Source organism: Peromyscus californicus, unplaced genomic scaffold (genome assembly GCF_007827085.1).
Source record: "Peromyscus californicus insignis strain IS unplaced genomic scaffold, ASM782708v3 Scaffold_15__1_contigs__length_86483966, whole genome shotgun sequence".
NCBI lineage: Eukaryota > Metazoa > Chordata > Mammalia > Rodentia > Cricetidae > Peromyscus > Peromyscus californicus.
In genome coordinates, this window is record NW_026294447.1 from 40,638,384 (window position 1) to 40,660,965 (window position 22,582).

Below are 22,582 nucleotides of genomic sequence, written 5' to 3' on the forward strand. Positions count from 1 at the left end.
ATATCCAAATTTTGAAGTCAAGGTACCTTTAAAATATACATTTTGGCATAACTCAACAGCTTTTACAATCAAATGTTTTTCTGCAGTTAAAAATCCCAAAGACAACACAATCCAGATTCTCTGTGTAATATTCATCTTTACGTGGCTTATTTTTTATATTAATTTTACTATCTCTTTAAAAACTTTATTTTTTAAAACTGTGTATTTGTTTATATAACTGTATATATCACCTTTTTTGTCTTCTTCAAGCCTACGTATATTTTACACACATTTTAAATATTACATCTGAATCTGTCTTATTGTGAATCTATTGCTTTAAGCTGCAGCAGCTGTGGCTGCTGGCTCTGCCCACCTCAGCTTCCCAACATGGCTACGTTTACTGCCAGCTCTGGGAGCTATCGTGGGTCTATGCTTTTAGCCAAGCAGCGTATAGCTTAGAAACCTCTTTTTTGTTTTGTACTAGCAAAGGCTAAATCCACCACGCAGCTTAATGTGCTACTTGCAGAGGCCTCATTCCTGCCATACGGCAGGTCGAGCGCGCACACTAGGAACCCACCAGTAGCTCAAACCGGTAGCTGCCGCTCATTTGAGAGAAACAATTAGGAAGCTGTTTTTAGCTCTGTTTTAGAATCTTCTTTCAGGTTTTAGGTGGAAACTCTTGCCACCACATTGGACGCCATTTGTAGCTAGAGTTTTCCTGCCTGGCCCACAGTCAGGACAAATCTCTATCACCTGCCAGTCCCACAGCCACTCAGACCCAACCAAGTAAACACAGAGACTTATATTGGTTACAAACTGTATGGCCGTGGCAGGCTTAATGGCCAATCAGTGTTTTATTTATTGACTAATTAGCAACACATTTGCCATACAGAACATCCCACAGCAAATTGGGGTGGCTTACTCTTCAGAGGCTTAGTCTATTATCATCCTAGTGGGATATGGCAGCATGTAGGCAGACATGGTGTTGGAGAAAGAGCTAAGAATTCTACATCTTGATCTAATGGCAACAGGAAATGAACTGAGACACTGGGCATGGCTTGAGCATATATGAGACCTCAAAGTCCACCTCCACAGTGACACACTTCCTTTCACAAGGCCACACCTATTCCAACAAAGCCACACTTCCTAATAGTGCCACTCCCTATGAGCTTATGGGGGCAATTACATTCAAGCTACCACAGTTATGGATGAGGACTTGTGTCTACTTCCCCTCTCAGCTCTGGGACCCTATTTGGGTTATACCTGTGCAGGTCCTGTGCATGCTACCACAGTCTCTTTAAGTTTATATGTGCATCAGTCCTGTTGTATCTAGAAGGTCTTGTTTTTTTGGTGTCCTCCATCCCTTCTGGCTCTTACAATCTTTCTATATCCTCTTCTACAGAGTTCTCTAAGCTCCTGAGGGGAGGGATTTGATGAAGCCATCCCATGCAGGACTGAGTATTCCAAAGTCTCTACTCTGCACACTGTCCAGCTGTGGCTCTCTGTATATGTTCCCATCTATTGCAAGAGAAAGCTTCTCTGATGATGACTAAGTAAGATATTGAGCTATTAGTACAGCAGAATGTCATTAAGAGTAATTTTATTGCCAGGCGGTGGTGGCGCACACCTTTAATCCCAGCACTAGGGAGGCAGAGCCAGGCAGGTCTCTGTGAGTTTGAGGCCAGCCTGGTCTACAGCGCGAGATCCCTAGAACTAAAAAAAAAAAAAAAGAGTAATTTGTTGCTATGTTCCTTTAGCAGAACAGTAGTATTTGATTTGTCCCTAGGTCCGTGGCCTATCTAGTCTCAGGTTCTTGACCACTGGAGCAGTGCTGAGTATGAGTTCCACCTCATGGACTAGGCCTTAAATCCAATCAGATATTGGTTGGTTACTCCTACAGGCTTTGTGCCACTATTGTCCCAGCATATCACGCAGTAAGTCACCATTGTAAATGGAAGGTTTTGCAACGGGGTTGGTGTTTATCTTTCTCTTTTCAGAGTTCAGAGTACTTTCCAGTATTAGGAACACTAGTTAGTAGGGGTGAGGGCTCTCGGTAGGCACCAGCTTTACTTCAATGAGTTATGTAGGTGCTGTCTTCAGCAAAAATGCCTTACCATCAGTCTGTAGACAGCAATCTCCTGGGTTGTTTGAGGGTTTCCATGAGGCCCCTTTGGCCAACAACTCAATTAGACATAACCCATTCTCAGCTATGGTTATTTCATTTGGTGATGAGAGCTGTCTAGTTGGGGCTCAATCTCTCCTGTTATTTGGTGCTTTCATTTAGATTTCTTCCATACATATATATATTTTAAGAAGCTTCTACTGTATTAGCTTTCCATGCAACGCCTCAAATGGCCCTTAGTTTTAGCTGTTCCATCCCCTCTTCCCTACCACTCCCTGTTTGAGCCTCTGTTCCAGCCCCATCATCCACACACCCCCGACCCTTGTACAATCATAACTCTTCTAGTTCCTCTTCCTTGGGAGATCCACACCGCCCTCTAGTCAATTACTCTATGCCTAACTTCTGTGGCTATACAAATTGTAGCCTGTTATCAAAGACTTTACAGATAACATCCATACATAAGCAAACATATACCACATTTATCTTTTTAGGACTAGATTACCTCAATCACTCAGGATTTTTTTTTTTCTAGCTCCATCCATTTACCTGCGTAATATTCCATTGTGTAAAGATACAACATTTTCTTTACCCATTCATCCATTGACTGACATCTAGTCTATTTTAAACTTCTGGCTATTATGAATAGAACAGCCATGAACAAGGTTGATCAAGTGTCTGTATAGTAGGAGGAGACATCTTTTCAATATATGCCCAAGAGTGGTATAGATGGATCTTGAAGTAAATCCCAGCTTCCTGAGGAACTGCCACTGATTTCCATAGTGGTTGTACAAATTTACATTTGCATCAGCAACAATGAGTACTCCCTTTATGCCATATCCTCACCAGCATGAGATGTCATTTGTTTTATTGATCTTGGACATTCTCACTGGTGTGAGATGAAATCTCAAAGTAATTATGATTTGCATTTCCCTGATGACTAAGGATATTGATCATTTCTTTAAGTGTTTCTCAGCCATTTGAGTTTTCTTTTGAGAATTCTGTTTAGAGCTGTACCCCATTTTTAACTGGGTGGTTTGTTTTCTTGATGTCCATTCTTTGAGTTCTTTATGTATTTTAACTACTAGACCTTTAGAGGATGTGTAGTTGGTAAAATCTTTTTCCATTCCATAGCCTGCTGCTTTGTCTGAATAAAGGTGCCCTTTGCTATGCAGAAGCTTTTCAGTTTCATGAGTCCCATTTATTGACTGTTGATCTTAGTGCCTGTGCTAACAGTGTTCTATTCAGAAAGTCTTTTCCTGTGCCAATGAGTTCAAGGCTACTCCCCACTTTCTCCTCTATCAGGTTCTGAGTACCTGGCCTTACGCTGAGGTTCTTGAACCACTTGAAGTTGAGTTCTGTGCAGGGTGGCAAGTAAGGATATAACCTTGAGTCTTAAAATCAGGGAAGGTAGCCCAAAGAAAGTGCTCTGAACTGATCATAGTAATAAATGTAAATACAAAAATGCTAAAGAAAACATCAGCAAATTAATTCAGCAATGAATGCATAAATACAACATATCATTAACAGTTCTCAGCTAGTTAAGTCAAGCTCCACAACTACTGATCACCAACAGTACTAAAAACAATCACATGAAAATGCCATAAGCAAAAACAAAGTAGCTAGGTTCTACATCTGTCATAACTAATCAGGGTTTTAAATAGAAATAAGGAATCAAAAGACACAAAAATTTCTCCTGTCAAATAAAGAACAAAAGGAAATGTTTAGAGGATCAGTGGTTGTTTCAAACCTAGGAGCGGATACCACACAAGGAAACATTGCAGAAACACAGCAACAGAAGAATAAGGTCACAATCCATGCTGACTGTGGTTCTGTTCTACATTGCCCTTCAGGTTCTACCCATGGAAGGAGACCAATTTGGGAGTTGAGGGGAATAAAAGGGTAATTAAAAACCAGTCCATTGTGCCTCTAAGACTATTGAATAAAAAAGTCACTTACAAACTTGTTACTCTTCTATATACTATAAATAACCAGTCAGAGGCAATGAAAGGAAGCATCTCATTCCCACTAAGAAGAAAAATCCTAGGGCATCAAGGAATAATTTTAAAGTGCATAGGAACCTCAAATTAACAACCTCTATAAAATATTATTGAAAAACATTATTAAAGACCTTCCATTCAAATTAGTCTACATATTTAATATAATTATGATCAAAATGCCAACAGGGTTTTTCATGGAGCATAATGAAGGATCTTCATTTTCATTATTTACAATACCATAATGAAAGCTATGATGATTAAGACAGAATGATACCAGAATAGCAATAGGCAAACAGATCAATTGTGAGACATACAGGGACCAGACAGATGTAGTGAGAAACTGATATATAATAGACATGGTCTTCAAATTAGAGTAGAAAAACCCAGTTCTTAAAACAATATGCTTAGGCAGTTAATAGTCATAGAAAAAAAACTCAGGTTCTTTCTCAATTTAAAAAAAAAAATGTTCAGAAAACCCAAATAACCCAATAATTTTACAAGAGCCAAAGTAATAAAGTAATAAACAAGAGATCCACAAAAGCACAAATGCAGGGCCAACAAACATGCAAAAGCCTGCTCAAACTCATTAGGAAGGAAAATGTGATAATCCAGAAATGATTCAACACTTATAGCCAGGCCTCCTTAAGCCCCAAGCTGAACTGGTGATCTCAAAGCCTCGTCTCACTTCTGTTTTGTTGGCTCTCAGCTGCCTGCTCAGGCAGCTGCTGCCAGGCCTTCCCTGCCCTCATGGACTCCCTCTCAGAAGCTGTACACCCAAATAAACTCTTCCTTACGTTAGTCACTTTGCGTCATGGTGTTTTAATCACAGCAACAAAAGTGACTCGTTCCATCACCCACACTTAAAAGGCTATGTGGAGAGATGACCTCCCAAACTATAACCAACAAGCCACCCCAATGAGACTTTCCTGAGATACTGTACCCCGCTGCTCTGACTCAGGGATCCAAAGCCTCTGAACAGCCTTGCTTCTGTGAGAAAGCCTGTCCTTCAACTGCTGCAACAGTAGGAGTTGTGGTGATGTACTGTGCCCCCCAATATACTGTGTCCCTAAAAAAATTTATCTGAGGATCAGAGGAAAAAGTCAGCCACTATATAGAAGTCAAGCAATGGCAGCACACGCCTTTAATCCTATCACTTGGGAAGTAGGGATCTGTCTGGATCTCTGTGAGTTCAAAGCCACATTGGGAACAGAGCCAGGCGTGGTGGCACACACCTTAAATCCCAGCACTAATCATGGAGGTCTGGAGGTCTGTACAGACAGACAGGAAGGGACAGAGCTGGGCAGGAAGAAGACGTGATATAGCTTGGCTGAGAGAGCCAATGAAAGAACAAAACAGAAAGGCAAATAGGCGTGGATATACAGGAAGTAGTTCTCTTTGGAAGCTGAGGTGTCGGTGAGGTGAGGTTAGCTGTGGCTCTTCCTATTCCTCTGATCCCTCAGGGTTTCAACCCCGATATCTGACTCCATGTTTTTTATTTAAGAAGACTGTTTAGCAATTCGTGCTACAAGAAGTGGCTGTTTTCAAACAGGAAATCTCAGAGCTTGTAGCAACAGAAAGAAGGGAAATAATTCCATAGGAACTAACTCTAAACAAGAAAAGGAGATTGACTTTGCTTCCCCCAGTTTCCATGGGTAACATTGCTTCTCATCACACAGAAAGAAGCGAAGGTCCCTGGGACTTTATCGGCCTGTCAGAAGTATCTGGTGTGTCTGGCCTCTCCCTTGGAGCTCCAGCTTAAAATGACTTTCAACCTCCAACTCCTAGGATGTTTTACAGAGAGTCTTCCTAGTTTCTCAACTTTTAAGAGTCATAATTTTTCACATTTTAAAAATGTAAAGGAGTACAATGGCTAAAAAAATCTAGGCCCTCTTACCCACCTATGACTTCAACTCCCACCAAAGCCAGACACAAACACACCAGTGACTATTACCATTTAGTAGAGGAATTTCCATAAGCATTTTCAAATATGAAAAAGGAAGCAGAGCGTTCTCCTTAAACATGACCTTTCCAGAACACTCTAAGCCATTTAACTTGGGAGCAGGAAAAAGCCCAAATTAATCTTTTCCAGTTTCCAATGCTCTGTTTATAAGCCACAAGCACCTTTTAAAAATGTATAGGTCACTGCTTACGTTAGAGTGACAAAATAGGAAATTAAAGGGTTCTTATCAACAGTGATCCTCTATTGTACTGTCAGAGATGCAATCCAAATCACAGCTCAGCGCCAGCTTTGAGCCAATTGGTAATCGCAATGCACATGCTCGGGCTTTGGCTTCTCGAGAATTGAGGTGGGAAGCAATCTTCCTCTCCCCTCTCTTTGTAATTTCGCACATCCTGCAAAGAGGGGGAAATAAGTGTGGAAATTTTCTCTAATTTTCTCCTGCAAAAAAGAACAATTGTCACTTCAGTGCTATTCTTATGCTCACCAGATGCAATCTGCTTGCAGAACAAATGTATAAAAATCAAGATTAAATAAAGGGGGGGGGGGGGTTACCCACATGCGCTATCTAATTATTCAACAAAGCATCCTCTAAGTAATTACCAGGTACAGGGGCATGCCTCCTTTTATGAAACAGAGGAAAAGAATGGATTTTTTTTTTTTAACAAGGCAAATGTTTTCTTTCAGCTTACACTATACTTTCGGAGTAGAATCTTTTTTTCCTGGTTTAAATTGGCAATGTCTACTAATACTTGAAAAAAGTTGCCAATTGATAAAGGTCAGAAATCTGCAACCACATATATTTTTGAAATTTCTAGGAAAAAGCATTTTAAAGAGACAAAAATCCTGATTTGTTTTTATTCTTTGCTTTTCTTGTTTTTCTCATTTTTTTATACTTCATAGATATATTAAATACTGAATAGGAATCTCAATACAATCATTCTCAATGACAGGGAAGAAATATAATTAAAGTAATAAAATAAGAATCCCCACTAAGATAGACAGATGCACAGCAGGGGGAGAGGGAGGGAGGCAGAAAGGTACAGACAGACCACAGGGAAAGAAAATCCTTGCCGCAGGGTCCCATACATCTGGAAGGGATCAATGGCAGAGTTGTTGCTTTGGATCACTCTTGGGCACCACCGACAGTAACAACTGTTTCACAGAAAATTAGAAGCATCTACCCAAATGAGTGGGCAAAATATGATTTGAAAACTAGAATTTTTTTCGAGTCTCCTCATAAAACAATTAGAAATGAATTACGGTAGTGAAGCGGCCTGGCAGGCAACCCCACAGTCAAGCGCTCAGCTCTCACTAGCACATGACTTCTGAAGTGGGATTCTGAAACAGACACAATACTAGTAGTTTTCTGGGTTCCCTGCCAAGAATCCAAAAACGCCAAAATCAAAGGCACCCTATCAAACATCCTATAAAGTGACCACTAATGAAAACTAAGACTGTTGCAGAAGTCAACCAACAGTGTGTGGCCTTGGTTTTCACTCTGGACCCAGGAAGAACATGACTAGCAAAACTCACATGAGCCCTACAGTTCAGTCACAGCACTGGATGGTGCTAAGTAGATCGCTGCAATCGCTGTCCTGTGATTACAGAAGAAAGCACACAGGATAAATTACACACAAAATACTTACACTAAGGACGGAGCATGGGCAAGGGGAGCAAAAGCTGTTAGTCAGCCCAGACGGGGGAGAACTGGAAGAAGGGCCAACTGCTGGAGTGCGGGAGCACAGGGCTCAAGATGGACGATCATAAACCCGAGACTGCCAAATAAAACTAAATCTCATAGCCAGAACAATGAACCAACTTCTAGAATCAGAAAGGAAGCTACTGGAACACACACTGACACACACTGGCCTCACCGCTGGCTTCAGTGACTTGGTGGCAGTCTTTTACAGAGCACCATACTTGAAATGCAGGCGCAGAAGCCGCTCCCCACCAATGGCAATGATCCTTTCTGACAGGGAGCGGCCTTACAAAAGACTCTAAGTTTACCTCTGAGTACAGGTGATTTGAATGCAAAGCCTGAGCCACACACACAGTGACTTGTTCATTTTGTTCGGGGTGGTTTACGCCCTGCCGTTTCGGCTGTACCTGTGAACAGTGACTTAGGAGCCAGGAATCAATCAGCCCCACTGCCAGAGGAAGGAAACATCTTTAGTTACCACGTTAGAGTGTCTAACCCTGTCTTAGAAAGATGGCATTTCCCATTTTACTTGAGACTGTGTTTGCTGCACTCTTTGGGTCTAAACAATATAAACTACTTCTAAAGGTCCTTTAATGTAAATATATTTACATTTGTCCTGGCTGGGTTTTGTCAACCTGACACAAGTTAAGAGTTACTGGGGAAGAAAGCCTCTCGATTAAAAAAAATGCCTCCATAAGGTTTGCCTGTAAGCAAGTCTGTAATGTGTCTTCTTGAGTGATGAGGAGAGGGCCCAGCTTATTGTGGGCGGTGCCAGTCCCGGGGTTGCGGTCCCAGATGCTATAGGAAGCAGGCTAAGTAAGAGATGAAGAACAAGACAGTAAGTCACACTTTTCCACCTCTCCACCAGCTCCTGCCTCCAGGTTCCCGCCCTGACGACACTCAGTGATGGAGTGTGATCAGAACTCAAGTTGAAATAGACCCTTTTCTCCCCAAGTGGCTTATGGTCATGGTGTTTCATCACAGCAACAGAGGCCCTGAGACAGCATTACACCTGCTGCCTTCTCAAAACCGTTTCAAAAGAAAACACTGTACACTTTGGCTGTATTAGAAAAGATGAAAACAGACTGGTAAGACACGAATATCGAGGAGATATTCTTTGTTCGAATTTTTGACATTATAAATCTAAAATTTCAAAATTAAAAGGGATGAACATGTAAAGAGCAACTTCTGCTTCTGAACTGGTTTGACGCCAAACCAGTTCACAGATGGGCAAACCTCTGTAAAGTCCAGAGAGCCAATACCGTGAGCAGGAATTTTCTGTCACAACACCTCAAATCTGCCACAGTGTCACACAAGCATCCAAGGATGATATTTAAATGAGCAGGAATGGTTGGGATCCAATAAAACTTTATTTACAAAATGAGCCATAGTGTGGTGCTCCCCGGTGTCTGGTCCCTACTGGCAAAACAGTCAGCGTAATTATACTTTAAGTTCAGACTCTTGAGCTCATTCCAGACAATGTGAAATGCTTCGCCAGCATTAACTCATTTATCCTCTCATCCATGCGATCAGGTAGAGATTATTATTCCCATTTTCTACGGAAGAAACTGGAATCGAAAGGTGTTTAAAAACAAAAACAAAGAAACTTGCCAAGGGCACACAAACTACAGGATGGCTCATTCGACACTCTGAACTGTAACTGGATGCTTTACTTCTCTCATGGGATGAATTCCATGCAATGCCATCTGCAACCTATGGAACTGTGACTGCTTCTTATCCTCCTGACCCCACCGCCCAAGTGTAGGGATTCCAGGTGGGCAACAACGCCACACCCAGCTTAAGTGGTATTCTGCCAGTTGAGCTACATTCCAACCCAGATTTATAACCATTTTAGCAATGACTAAATAGCTATCCAAATCCCAGAAAGTACTTCTCCCAAACCTCCTGAAGCTTCAAGGACATGAGTCCCAGCTGATCCTGGCGTCTTTCCACCAGCTCTCTTTCCGTGCGCATCTCTCTCTCTATTTCCTGAAGCCGCCGCTCCACTCGATCTGAAACCTCAATATGAACAGAGAAACAGTGGCGTTAGGGAGCGAGCAGGAAATGAAACTGAGAATACACGATGTCCCAGACACACTGTGGCTAAAGCATTGACTTGTTTATAGAACCCTTTCTAAGGACACCTGGCGAAAAAGTTAATTGAAAGTTACAAAACAAAGCAATCATCAGTATTCAAGATACCCAGACCTAGATCCCACCAAGAGGGCTCAAAATTTTCAACCACCACCACAGCAATTGCGCAGCATACAAACACACTAAGAAAAGAGCGCCCTCTGGTGATGCAAAGTGAAATACCAGTATGCCAATAAATGTCTTATTACCCAATTCAACTGTCCTATCACTTTCGTTCTTTTTATCTTTTTTATCCATGAGTGTGACAATCTGGAAGACCCTGTTATGAGTGTGCAGTACATCATCCAAAGTGCTTTGTATGAGCTTGCCAAGGTTTTACTAAAAATAAAAAGTTGAAAAGATCAAACACGAAAGGCAAATATTTAATTAGGACTCAAAAAAAAAACATGAAAGAATTCTTCTCTCTGACACAAGATCTTCCTTAGTAAATGCTGTGCAAACTAAAACAGATTTTATATATGTCAGTATATATCTCCACAAAATAATTTACACTGGCAATGTGTATGTCTGGGGTACAGAAGACATTCCTATTTACTTAAAAGAATAAATAAAGCCCTATTATTAAAAACATTTCGGGCTGGAGAGATGGCTCAGCGATTAAGAGCACTGACTGCTCTTCTAGAGGTCCTGAGTTCAATTCCCAGCACCCACATGGCAGCTAACAACTGTCTGTTAACTCCAAGATCTGACACCCTCACACAGACATACATACAGGCAAAACACCAATGTATACAAAAACATTTCACTGCTAGTTCTGTGTTTCACAAAAAGTCAAGAACGGTCTGCTCATGGGGCTAGAGAGATGGCCCAGTAGTTAATTAAGGTGCTTGCCATGCAACCATGAGAACCTGAGCTTGAAGTAGCAGAGGGACAGGCATGTGCAATCCTAGATCTCCTCCAGCAGGATGAGCTGGGGACAGGGGGATCCCCAGAAGCTCACAGACCAGCTAATCTGAAGACACAGCACTGAACAAGAGACCCTGCCTCAAACAAGGCAGAAGGGAATGATCAACACCTGAAGTTGTGCTGACTGCCTACGTCAGTGTTTCTCAACCTGTGGGTCACGACTCCTTTCACAAGGTTTACCCAAGACCATCAGAAAACACAGGTATTTACAAGATAATTCATAACAGTAGCAAGATTACAGTTATGAAGTAGCAACGAAAACAGTTTATGTTCTGGGGTCATCGCAACACTAGGAAGGTTGAGAGCTACAGCCTTACACACACACACACACACACACACACACACACACACACACACACAGAGATATCTTTTTAGGAACAGATGGGGGACCTTGCTGGGGTGATAGTAATGCTCTAAATTGAACTGTGGGACAGTTGCACAACTAGATAAATTTACTACAATGCACTAAATTACACATTAGAGTAGATTAATTTGATGATAAATCATAGCTCAGTAAACCTGTCATTTAAAAGACATATAAAGCAAGGTTTGGTGGTACATGTCTATAACTCCAGTGCTTGAGAAATAAAGGTAGGGGAGTCGTGAGTTCAAGGACAACGCTGGACTGCATAGGGAGTTTGAGGCCAGCATGAGCCTCAGAAGTCGAAAAGGGAAAGGTTTGAATGGTCAACTTGACACAACCTCATGTCATGTGAGAGGAGAGCCTCTATTGAGGAATTTTCTAGATCAAATTGGCCTGTGGGGGGATTGTATTGGTTATTAATTGATGCAAGAGGGCCCAGCCCACTCTGAGCAGCCCCATTCCCTGGGCAGATGGTCCTGAGCTGCATAAAATAGCTAAGTTGAACCTGGAATGAGCTATGAATAGCATCCCTCCAAGGTTTCGGCTTCAAGAGTCTGTTCCAGTTCCTGCTCTGGCTTCCCTCAGTGATGAACTATGACCTGGAAGTATAAGCCAAATAAATCCTTCCTTTCCCTAAATCGCCTTTGGTCATGGTGTTCGTCACTGCAGTAGAGTGAAACTGGAACACCATTTAAATAAATAATTGTTATTTGTCCTGTTGTTGAGATCTACGCAACAACATGTTAGACTACATGCAGTAGAGACTAAAGCTTGGAATTCCACTAACAACCACCGGGGTCACAAAGAGCTGGATCTATGTTTACATTTGGTTTTAATAGGAACCCGACTATAGAAAACTAAAGTAAATTGAAATTTTCTCCATAAATAATCAAAATATATACTCCAATCACACTTGACAGGGTGAAATATTGACAACTAATGAACTGAAATTTCCCCTATGAGGGCTATGGAACTTAGATTATCACAATTAAGTATTAACAGAAAACAGTCACCATAATTCATGCTATCAATAATAACTATTCCTTTCCAGTGTACAACAACAAAAAACCCCTATGATTCACAAAGAATGAACAAGTCATATTTTGGCATGTGTGGCAATAACCAATACTTTTTGTCTCTCGAAGAAAAATATGTTTCATAAACTTCCATGATATATTTTATTTACTGAGAAAATGTATGACACACAATTGCAGCCTCAGAATAAAGTACAATAAATGTGATTAACAGCGAGCCCCAACAGAAAGTGAAAGTGGTGGAGTCGGAGGCCGTTTATCTTCTCTCCTCTATGTATTCAATCTTGAAATTCCCCACAGTGACCTGTAATTCTATTTAAACTCTAGTGGGGAGAACAGCTGCAGCTTCTGTGAAGTGCAAGGCTCTCACAACAAAGCTGCAGCTTCTCTGACAGCATGCGCTCCTGAATTCACAGATACGGCCCAATATGTCAGCCAGTCCCAAACTGTAAATGTTGACATCGACTGGAATAAGTGAGTCACAAAACCTAAATTAAGCTTTGTACAAATATCATGTGGCCTTCAAAAGGCCTGCTAAAATTGAACGATATTGTTTTAAGCTTGGATAAAGATTGCTGGTTATAATCAGGACTGCATACCAAGTGAGGTTGAAGAAGTCCTTGTTCAAGCCTGGCTTACCAGAAAACCTTACTTATCAGACAGTGCAGAAACAGACAACTGTAATAGATCTTGATAAGAACTGGCAGGTGTGTAATTCAACACAGTACACAATCAGACATCTCAAATTTTCTGGTTTAATAGAAAGGCTCTGCCTTAATGGGACGGGGGGGGGGGGGGGGGGGGGGGTACACAATGATGGCTGGGTAACAGGTTTTGTTGTATATGTATATACATATATGAAACAACAGCTATATCTGATCTGGAGTAATTCCCTGATGTGTGGCAATGATGATACAAGTGAATTCGGACTTACTTCTAGGGATCTCAATTCACTGTTGTTTCTTACTGGACCCTTACAACACTTTGTGTATAAAATAAAAACCTAGAATATATGGAGGATGGTATCTGGCAATTTTACTGCTTTTTGGATATAATTCAAATGAAATGATAACTGCTCACTTTAAGTATCTCATCATGGAAAATGGTAAAACTTAAGAAAAGTAGTGTGCACTACCAAAGCTAATATTAACAAATTTCAAATTCAAACCAACAACTAAGCAATGATTTCAGAAAGAAGAGTGTGATGGTGTAACTGGACACAACTATGGTTCACTCAGGTATGAGAACCTCAGCAGAATACTGGAGATGTCTGAATGTGGAGTACAGCCTGTTTGTAGGAACTGGGGAAACAGGTTAGTATCAAGCATGAGGACCTGAGTTCTAATTCTCCAAAACCCACACAAAAAGCCAGCTGTGGTCCTGGGGAGAAAAAGACAAGAGGATACCCACACTCACAACCCCATGGGTGACCCGGATCTGGCCCTGCTCCTTGCTGCAGGCTGCATTCGGTGAGCTAGCCTAGGCAATGCTGGAGGGCTCGCCTTGGTAATGATGATGAGGGAGAGCTGGCAGGCTGACCAACCCAGCTACCACCCAGGCCCAGAACCAGGGCTATGAGTTGGCCACCCCAGAACCCACCTCATCTATGAACTGCTGGAGCATGGGAAGGGGACAAACCTACAGATCCAAAACTGCAGGATCCCCAGGACACAGGACAACAACAGGATATCCAAGAGGAGCCCCAGTGAGAACCCATTATCAATAGCAGAACCCACAGGCTTCACACCAGACCAATGAACACTTACAAGTAAAGATTAACGGACTAAAGAGCAACAGTGTGACTCAATAGGCCATGCTACAGCTATCATAAGATCCTTCTCTTTTTTATTTTGTTTGTTTCTTTGTTTTGTTTCTTTGCTTAGTGTTTGGGTTTGCCTTTAAATTTTTTTCCCCAGGGGGGTTGCAAGGGCAGAGGGCAGATGTGAGCAAGACGGGGAGATAAGTGGGATCAGAACGCATAATGTGAAATCCACAAAGAATCAATAAAAGTTAAAAGGGAAAAAAAGACAAGACAAGAAGTCAGCTGGAACTTGATGGCTGCCAACACAGCCAAAAAATAGTGAACTCTGGGTTCAGTAAGAGACCCATAAAATAGCAAAGACAAGCTTAACTCAAAAGAAAATCGAGCAAAAAATACAATCTGGTATTTTATAAACAAAAATTTCCAACAGCCCACGAACATTCGAAAAGAAGATCATTAGTAATCATGAAAATGCAAAAGCCACCCATGGTCGACAACATGACTCCTGTCATACTAGTTAAAAGACGACGGAGCTGCAAGTAAGTGCCAGGAAACACGAAGAGCTCCACAAATTCCCAGACTGTCCATGGGGGTGAGTCAGTGCATCCAGCTCAGAGCTCAATGTACTGCTGTCTACTAAGCTTGACAGCACCCAATGAATGCACTCCGTGTCATGTATGTACCATCAGAGATGCATGAACATGCACAAGAAAGTAACAATAGCTGTGAAAGCTGAATTGACTCATAAGAGCCCAAATTCTGAAATAACTCAAGTGTTTATCATGGAATGTTAAAATATATTACAATATATCCATGCAATACTGAGACAAGTAAACAGAGCAAGACCCTGAAACAGCACCCATAACCAGCACAATCATAACAAACAGGAAAAGGAGTCAGACACAATAAAGCATGCACTGAATATTCCGCTTAGATAAGAGTGCATAAAGGGAAGTGCTAACTTACAGCATGAAAAGTCCAAACAGCAGGGACCCTAGAAAGGACTGAAGGGCTGGGGATGGGGACGGACAATAAGGAGCTCTCTAAGGATGCTGCAAATGTGCCATGTCCAGATCTGGGTGGTAGAAGAAGGATGTTTAGCTGTGGGAACCCATTAAAACACACAATGGCACATGGAGCTTTCTAGATGTTCATTTTAACTACGATTTTTAAAAACCTTAAAGAGCATGGCAAAGTTTCAGATGTCCTATCAAGTGACAGGTTAAGTTCTAGAATTCATAAGAACTGGATCGTCATTTTGTAAATTGAAGAGGGCATTAAAGTCACATTATAAATGTCTACACTCAGCTCACATTTAGCCAATGTGTCAATCAGACAATGACTTAGACTTTCTTGTCACATAACTCTTCAGTTAACTAGAAAGTATGTTCAAACCAGAAAGAGACCTCTTTTAATAGAGTATCATTTATTATTGTTATTATTATATTATTATTGTTGTTGTTATTATTATTATTATTGATGTGTATGAGTGAGTGTGTGTGTGTGTGTGTGTGTGTGTGTGTGTGTGTGTGTGTGTGTGTGTCCATGTCCTGGTCCACCTGTGGAGGTCAGAAGACAACCTTCCAGAGGAGGTTCACTCTGTCTCAGATGGTTCCGAGGATGGAACTCAATCTTGCGTGGCAAGGGTGTACACCCACTGAGCCATCTCGCCAGCCCCAGAAATGACAGATGATTGAACTTGATGTTTTAAACATTTCAAATTGATAAAAATTTAAACTGATGATGAAACTGATATACCTGGAAAAAATCTAGAACTTCATGTGAAAATGTAAGCATCCCCCACCCTAGTCACCTACCCACTCCCCAGTCTTAAAGGGAAAGAGTCTGTTTACTTCTCCAGAATATTTATTAAGTCTCCATTTTCCGATGGCTCTTCCCAAAGACATGAATAGCACAGAGGAAAGGTGAGCGACAAAGCAAAGTTTTCCTGTTTCTGAAATGGGCACATTTCTCGACGGCAGCCACTGAATCATCTCTTTGAAGACAGAGGACATCCATCTCTTGACACACGCAGCTACAACATTCAAACTCCAGGATGTACTCAACCTGCCCATGGAGAACTATAAACACAATTCACTGAAGAAATATAGTCTGCTTAAACTAGGAAGTGAAATTTGAATAAAATATTTAGGAGAAAAAAATTCTATTGACTTCTCTTATCTTGGAAAAACAAAATGTGGGAAGTGGAAAAATTGCTCCTGGAGTTGACAAGTTTGTTAACACTTTAGTGAACCTTTCTATTAATATTTTTCTCAAAAAAAAGAAAGAAAGAAAGAAAAGAAAGAACAAAGAAAACCGGAATGAGGGTAAATATATTATTTGTTTACAGTGTAATGTTTTGAAACTGAGTCTCAATATGTAGCCCAGACTGGACTAGACTCAAGGATAAAGATTTGATAAAAATAAATACATGAACAATAAAACTTGGTCATTAGGAAACTTTCAAACATCACTATATTCAATAAATAGTATATTCATTACATTTCTTGTCACTGTTACCAAGGACCTGACAGACCAGTTTCAAGTAGAGGGATTTTCACATTTGCTAGAACTTGGCTGGCTTTCTCCTTTCTCCCCTTACATTTTGTCTAGACCCTAGCCCATTACGTGCTATCTCCCACACTCAGGGAAGATGTCTCCCTTTAGATAATCCTCCCCAGAACAGCCCTCACAAGCTCACCAGTGTGTGCCTCACCCATCTTCAGGAGCTTCTAAATCCAGTCACATGGACAAGGATGACTAATCATCAGAGCAAACAATGATGACCCACAGCCCCCATGACTATAGAGTCATGGAGATAGTCTGAACACACCTAACAGTGAGTGCTCCACAGCCTCCAAACGAAGCAGGTGCACCTCTCAAATACTTAATAAAAACTTAGAGAACCACTGATCATAACTGCAAAACAGCTTTCAAACATTCATAAAAAATTCTACAATTTCAAAATTTAAAAATTAATTCTACCTGTTATCTACTACTATTATGAGATTTCAAACTTAAATTCACTAAATGCACAAACATTTCATAATAGGTACAAGAACATACGTTTTGACAAAATGACATATTGTACCCAAAAAGTTACTCCGCTAAGCATTATTAGAGTCTGACCACTGGTCCCCATTCTCCCATTTATCTATAAGTGGAAAAAAACTTTGGTTTGGGAGTTTGGTTTCGTTTTGTGGATATTTTTCTGAGGGGGGCAACAGTGTCTTGCTATGCATTCAGACTAGTCTAGAACCATCTACATTACCCAAGCTGGCTTCAAACTTGGATTCCTCCGCCTCAGCCTCGGAAGGGCTGGAACTGCAAGTATGCACCACCACTCACAGCTTATGAAGCAAAACTTTATAAAGAAGGACTCCTCACCACATCTTGTTTCTGGGCTTCATGAAGCTTTTCAGTCAATTCTTCCAAAACCCTTTTTGTTTCAGCATCCGACCTAAGCAAAGAAAGAAAGAGGTGTCAAGCTAACTAAATTGTTTAAAGGTACAGTGGTGTTTGCTGATGTCATCATTGTTTTGAGCTGGGAACCAAACCAAACCAAAGCACATCCTAGGCAAGTGCTTTATTACTGAGCTAAACTCCCATCCCTCACAGTAATTGTTATTCTATAATTCTCAACTGAAGTCTCCTCGAGTGTGTGTTAAAACATGCCAAAGGGGCCCTACCCATGAAATATCAGAATTAGCAAATCAGGGATAGGGCCCAAGATTGTGCATTTCTTCAAATTCCGACATAATGCTGAAGCGGTGGACCTGGGGACCCAACTTTGAGCATCATCACCATCAGTCCTCAGTCTCAAATTAGGAAGAAACAAAAAACAAGTTCTAAAAAAACAAAGGGAAAATAAAACTCTTGATCTCATAACCTGTTTGAGATACACAAACTCCATCCTTGTTAGTGCATCAAATTAGTGACAGCAGCACTCATGTAGTCCAAAAGACTTGCAAGGAAAGGCATCCCTCCCATCTCTACTCCCTTTGGATGCACTCGCAACTCGCACTCCAACGCCTTCTCCATTCGTAATCCTTTCGCTTGTTACCGCCATCATTTTCCATCAAAGACTATCGACTGACTCCTTGTTGTGAAGTATCTAGCTCACTAACTCCTTGGCAATACTGGGAATATTGATTGCTACTGGTTACCTGTGTGATTTCACAAAGTGCGTGTTACACAGGGTGTCCTTCAAACTTGTAGACAGAGGCTCTTGTACTCGCCTTCTATTACGCACATTTTAATAAGCCTCACGCTTAGATCGTTACTCTGGATGTCACTCTGGGGCTTTTATTTCCTCCTAATGCTCATCATCGTTTGGTGATATTCATCTTGTCCACTGATATCCCCCTTCCTGCATGAACTATCCATATACACATAATCTAGTCCCTTCCCCTTGGCAACATTCTTTTCCAAGGCCACTTACTTTCTTACTCTAACTTGACTGACCTGCAGGCTTGGTGTGTGGCTGTCATTTGGGGATTATTTTCACTGGGTTATTAGGAGAGCTTTACTATTTTGCTTCATTTTTTTAACTTTATAATTACTTATTGCTGGTGTAAAGGAAAGCGACTGTCTCTGTAATATTAACCCAGCACACCAGACATTGATGTAATAACCTGGTAATCTCAGAAGACACCTTTGGACTGCTGTATTTCACAATATCCACTACTTCTAATTTGTATCTTCCTCATCATTATTACTATTGTATTTATATAGTTTATGTTGAGATAATTTCTCAGAGAGAAGTATCTTAAGGGCTAAGAAAATGTGTTCTTTTCACCTCCCTCTTGATTTGGAAATTCCCATTCTCTCCTGGGTTTCCCAGTTCTCATCATCTGACCTTCAAGCCAGGTCCACATCACAGACCAGACTCCTTAATATCTGACCTCTCTGGTACTCAGCTCTGCCCCGATGCTTCTCTATAGTTTTTCTCTTTATGTCATCCGTTACCATAGCACTGTTATATGCCAAGCACGCCTGAAACTCATATATCTAACTCAGATTTTCTTTACTTTTAGCCTAAGGAATAGCCTAAGCTATTTTACATTTCTTCTTGGATATCTCACAGGAATATCAAATCTAACATAGCCAAGGAAGCCTCTTGATTTCTACCCCTCGGCTCCCTTAACCAACCTTTCTGGTATCATAAAGGAGACTTGTTGTTTGCTAGCTTCTCAAGTAGAAATCTGTGCGTTACCCTTGCTATGCATCCTTCATATACACGCCATTACCAAATCCTGACTCTTTGGCCTCCAATAATGCGTTCTGAAACAGACCCCTGTCCTCACTCTCCTGACTTCTCTCTGGACAAGCCATCACCAGTTCTGACACACTGAAGCAACAGACTTCCAGTTCACACTTTTCAGATCTGTTCTCCATAGGGCACTCAGTTTAAAGCTCATTTCTCTGTGTTTTCATAAGTCAATATAGTTTTGAAAAGTCAAAAAAACAAAAAATTAAGCCAGATGTGGTGACGCACGCCTTTAACTCCAGCACTTGGGAGGCAGAGGCAGGTGGGTCTCTGTGAGTTCAAGACCAGCCTGATCTACAGAGCTACAGTAAGACCCTATCTCAAAAAAGAAAAAGAAAAAAGTAAATAAGTAATTAAAAAAGAAAAAAATAAATAAGTAATTAAATGGGAATACCAACACTTCTGAATCAAATTATTTCCTATCCAGTATGTTTAGAAACATATCAAGTATATTTAGAAACATGAATACAATTACTGTAAAGGCAAAGTGTTCGATTTTACTCCTCTACAATTCAATGTCATCTCATTTCACAAATTTAAATAGAAATAAAATCTGATTTCTACTCGAGAGTAAATAAAGTTTCTCTGCCTCACCTGTGCCTCCAAATGACAGACACTTCCCAAATGGTGTGGTTTCTAGGTCAGAAGAGCCGCAGGACAACACTGCGTTTACTGGGGACCACATAACCAGTCCACCAGCCCATCTGCACATCTCCTCCAGGACCTCCCTCCAAGACAACAGTTCCCAAACCCAAGCACCCAGCGCTTCATTAACACTTGCTCCAAATGGAGAAAGTCTACACAGAAAAATCATTCCAGACTAAAACAATGCTTTCTGTCAATTTTATCACCTTGTCAAAAGAAATACAAGCATTAAGTTCTCTGCCTTTCCAGTAATTAAGCTCACAAGTCAGTAGCTCCATCCACATCAGCTACCTGTGAAAATGATCTTCCACATCAGCTACATGTGAAAACGATCTTGAACCACAGTGTATGTGTGTGGTAAAGGGCAGAGGCTCTGGGGCCTTACTGCCCAGATTTCAATTCTGACCTTGCATTTCTCATTTTCCATCTCCAGCCAACAGACTAATTTCATCTCACTGTGCCCATTTCCTCATCCATTAAATGAAGAAAATAATGACTATGCCATAGTTCTTGCAAAAAAAACCCTGACAGCTTAGGGTAAATACCGTGAGTGTTTGTTATCGGCAGTACTAATAACACTAATGATGGCAGAGTCTTGTTTCTAGCCCGAACTTTCCTGTCCTCCTCTTCTAAAATCAGGAAAGTTGCCCAGACTATACTCGATACAGCTGACAGCTGTACTCACTGAACTGGTATGGAACAGCATTTAGCCAGAATATGCAAATAAACATAGACCTGGAATTCCACCTGACTTTTCTCCCTCCCTAACCTTTGATGTATAGAGACTTTACTTCTTATTTATTTATTACGGGTGGAAACACTTGCATGTGGAAGTCAGAGGACAACTTGTAGGAGTTGGTTCGCTCCTTTCACCATGTAGATCCTGGGGACAGAACTCAGGTCATCAGGTCTTTTTGCAATGAGCCTTCTCAACAGCCCTAGAATCTAACTCTCAGAAAATATAAAAACCTTAACTTCTTTAATAAACAAAAAATGACCTTCCAAGTAGAGCACTTGTTACTGTTGATGAAGAAAATGAAAGAGTGAGGAATTTTTATATTATTTTGTATTATGTGATGGCTTTTGGGAATGCTCCAAAACCGGCCAAAGTTTGCAGTTTAACTGCAGGCTCTTTAACCACAGGCTTTCAAAGGTCACAAGTCAACTAAGGTATCAGATTCTAAATGGCTTGGGTCTACACAAAGATGGGGTACATGTTCTATTTTTCTCCCTGAACTGCTAAAAGTCAGTAAACAAACTAGCCACTCTCTACCTCTACATCTGTCTGTCTCCTCTCTCTCCCTGAAATATCTAAGTACATCTTCTTTACTAATGTCTCTCATAATGTATCTATCCATAATATCAGCATTCTATTAAGTAAAAGTGTTTTTAGAAATCTAGAATTTACTCCTAACTTTCCTGTCTTCCTCTTCTAAAATCAGGCAAGTTGTACAGACTATACTTGATATATTTGACAGCTAGAGTTTGAACTCACTGCAGCAAAAAATCAATGAGTCATGATAAGCTATATAAATTTAAAAGGCTTTGAGTTGTGTTATTAATAAATACTAGAGACTGAGGACATAGCTCAGTTGCTAAGATGTTAGTCACACAACCATGAGGACCTGTGTTCACTCTCTCGCACCCATGTAAAAAGCTGGGTGGTAATGAGGTTTTATATGAGTATGTTAAAATTTATTTTTTTGTGTGTGTGTTTATATGCACGTGTGAATGTGTGTTCCTGTATGTGCAGATGCATGTGCATGTGTGTGCAAATGGAGGCCTAAGCACTTGGTAGGTAAAGATAGGAAAACCCATAGAAATTGCTAGCCAGACATCCTAATCAATGAGCATCGGCCCCAGTGAGAGACCCTATCTCAAAAAAATATGGTACAGGGATGAAGAGATAGTCCAGTGGTTAAGAGCATTTGCTGCTCTTTCAAAAGACCAGGCAACTAACAACTGCCTGTAACTCTAGCTCCAGAAGATCAGACACCTCAACTGGCCTCCAGACACTCACACACACATATCCACAAACATAGTGTATATACACATACAAATAACTAAAAATTAAGGCCAATGGCTCCTAAGAATACTCAAGTTTGAGCTACAGCCTCCATTTGCACACACATGCACATGCATCTGCACATACAGGAACACACATTCACACGTGCATATAAACACACACACAAAAAAATAAATTTTAACATACTCATATAAAAGCACAACATCATTTTCTTAATCTATGTAAACAAGTCATTGCGGAAATGAATTTATTCTTTTGATAATTCACGCCTCCCAAGAAAACCCTGTCGCCATTTTACCGGCTTCTTCTGGAAATCTCCTTGTTGAAATCATCTCCAAGCCGAACTTGTTCACTGCTGAGGTCTCGGAGGGACTGATGAAATGCATGCAGCTATGAAAGCAAAGCACATTTAGCCACTTAGGGTTCTGCTAGCTCTTCCACAAATAAATAAATAAACAAATAAACAAACAAATAAGTGGATGAATGAATGAATGAATGGACCAAAGGAAGAGCTCTCTTCCACAAAAAGAACCAAATTCTGTATCATCATTAATAATCAATAGATACTTGTCATTAAGACACAAGTCTTTCACAGGTAAGCCTAACAGTGGCCATCATACTCTCCCCAGCATAGCAATTTCACCCCTTTTGTGACCTGGAGATGA

General features: G+C 40.8%; 1 protein-coding gene across 10 annotated transcripts in view; it reads right to left on the minus strand.

The window, feature by feature from the left end:
- The window catches only part of Cep128 (centrosomal protein 128), a 366,411-nt gene that overhangs the window by 300,619 nt on the left and 43,210 nt on the right, over positions 1–22,582 (minus strand). For 8 of the 10 annotated variants that reach the window (XR_008218335.1, XM_052738688.1, XM_052738684.1 and 5 more), the window contains 3 exons: positions 22,216–22,307; positions 17,365–17,437; positions 9,660–9,776 (listed from right to left, as the gene is read on the minus strand). Coding sequence is in view for 9 of the 10 variants with exons in the window: in XM_052738688.1 (XP_052594648.1) it covers positions 9,660–9,776; positions 17,365–17,437; positions 22,216–22,307 (282 nt within the window). In the remaining variant the exon portion in view is untranslated. Of the gene's footprint in view, positions 1–9,659; positions 9,777–17,364; positions 17,440–22,215; positions 22,308–22,582 lie in introns of those variants that run through there. The other 2 variants (XM_052738690.1, XM_052738691.1) reach the window with 2 other exon arrangements.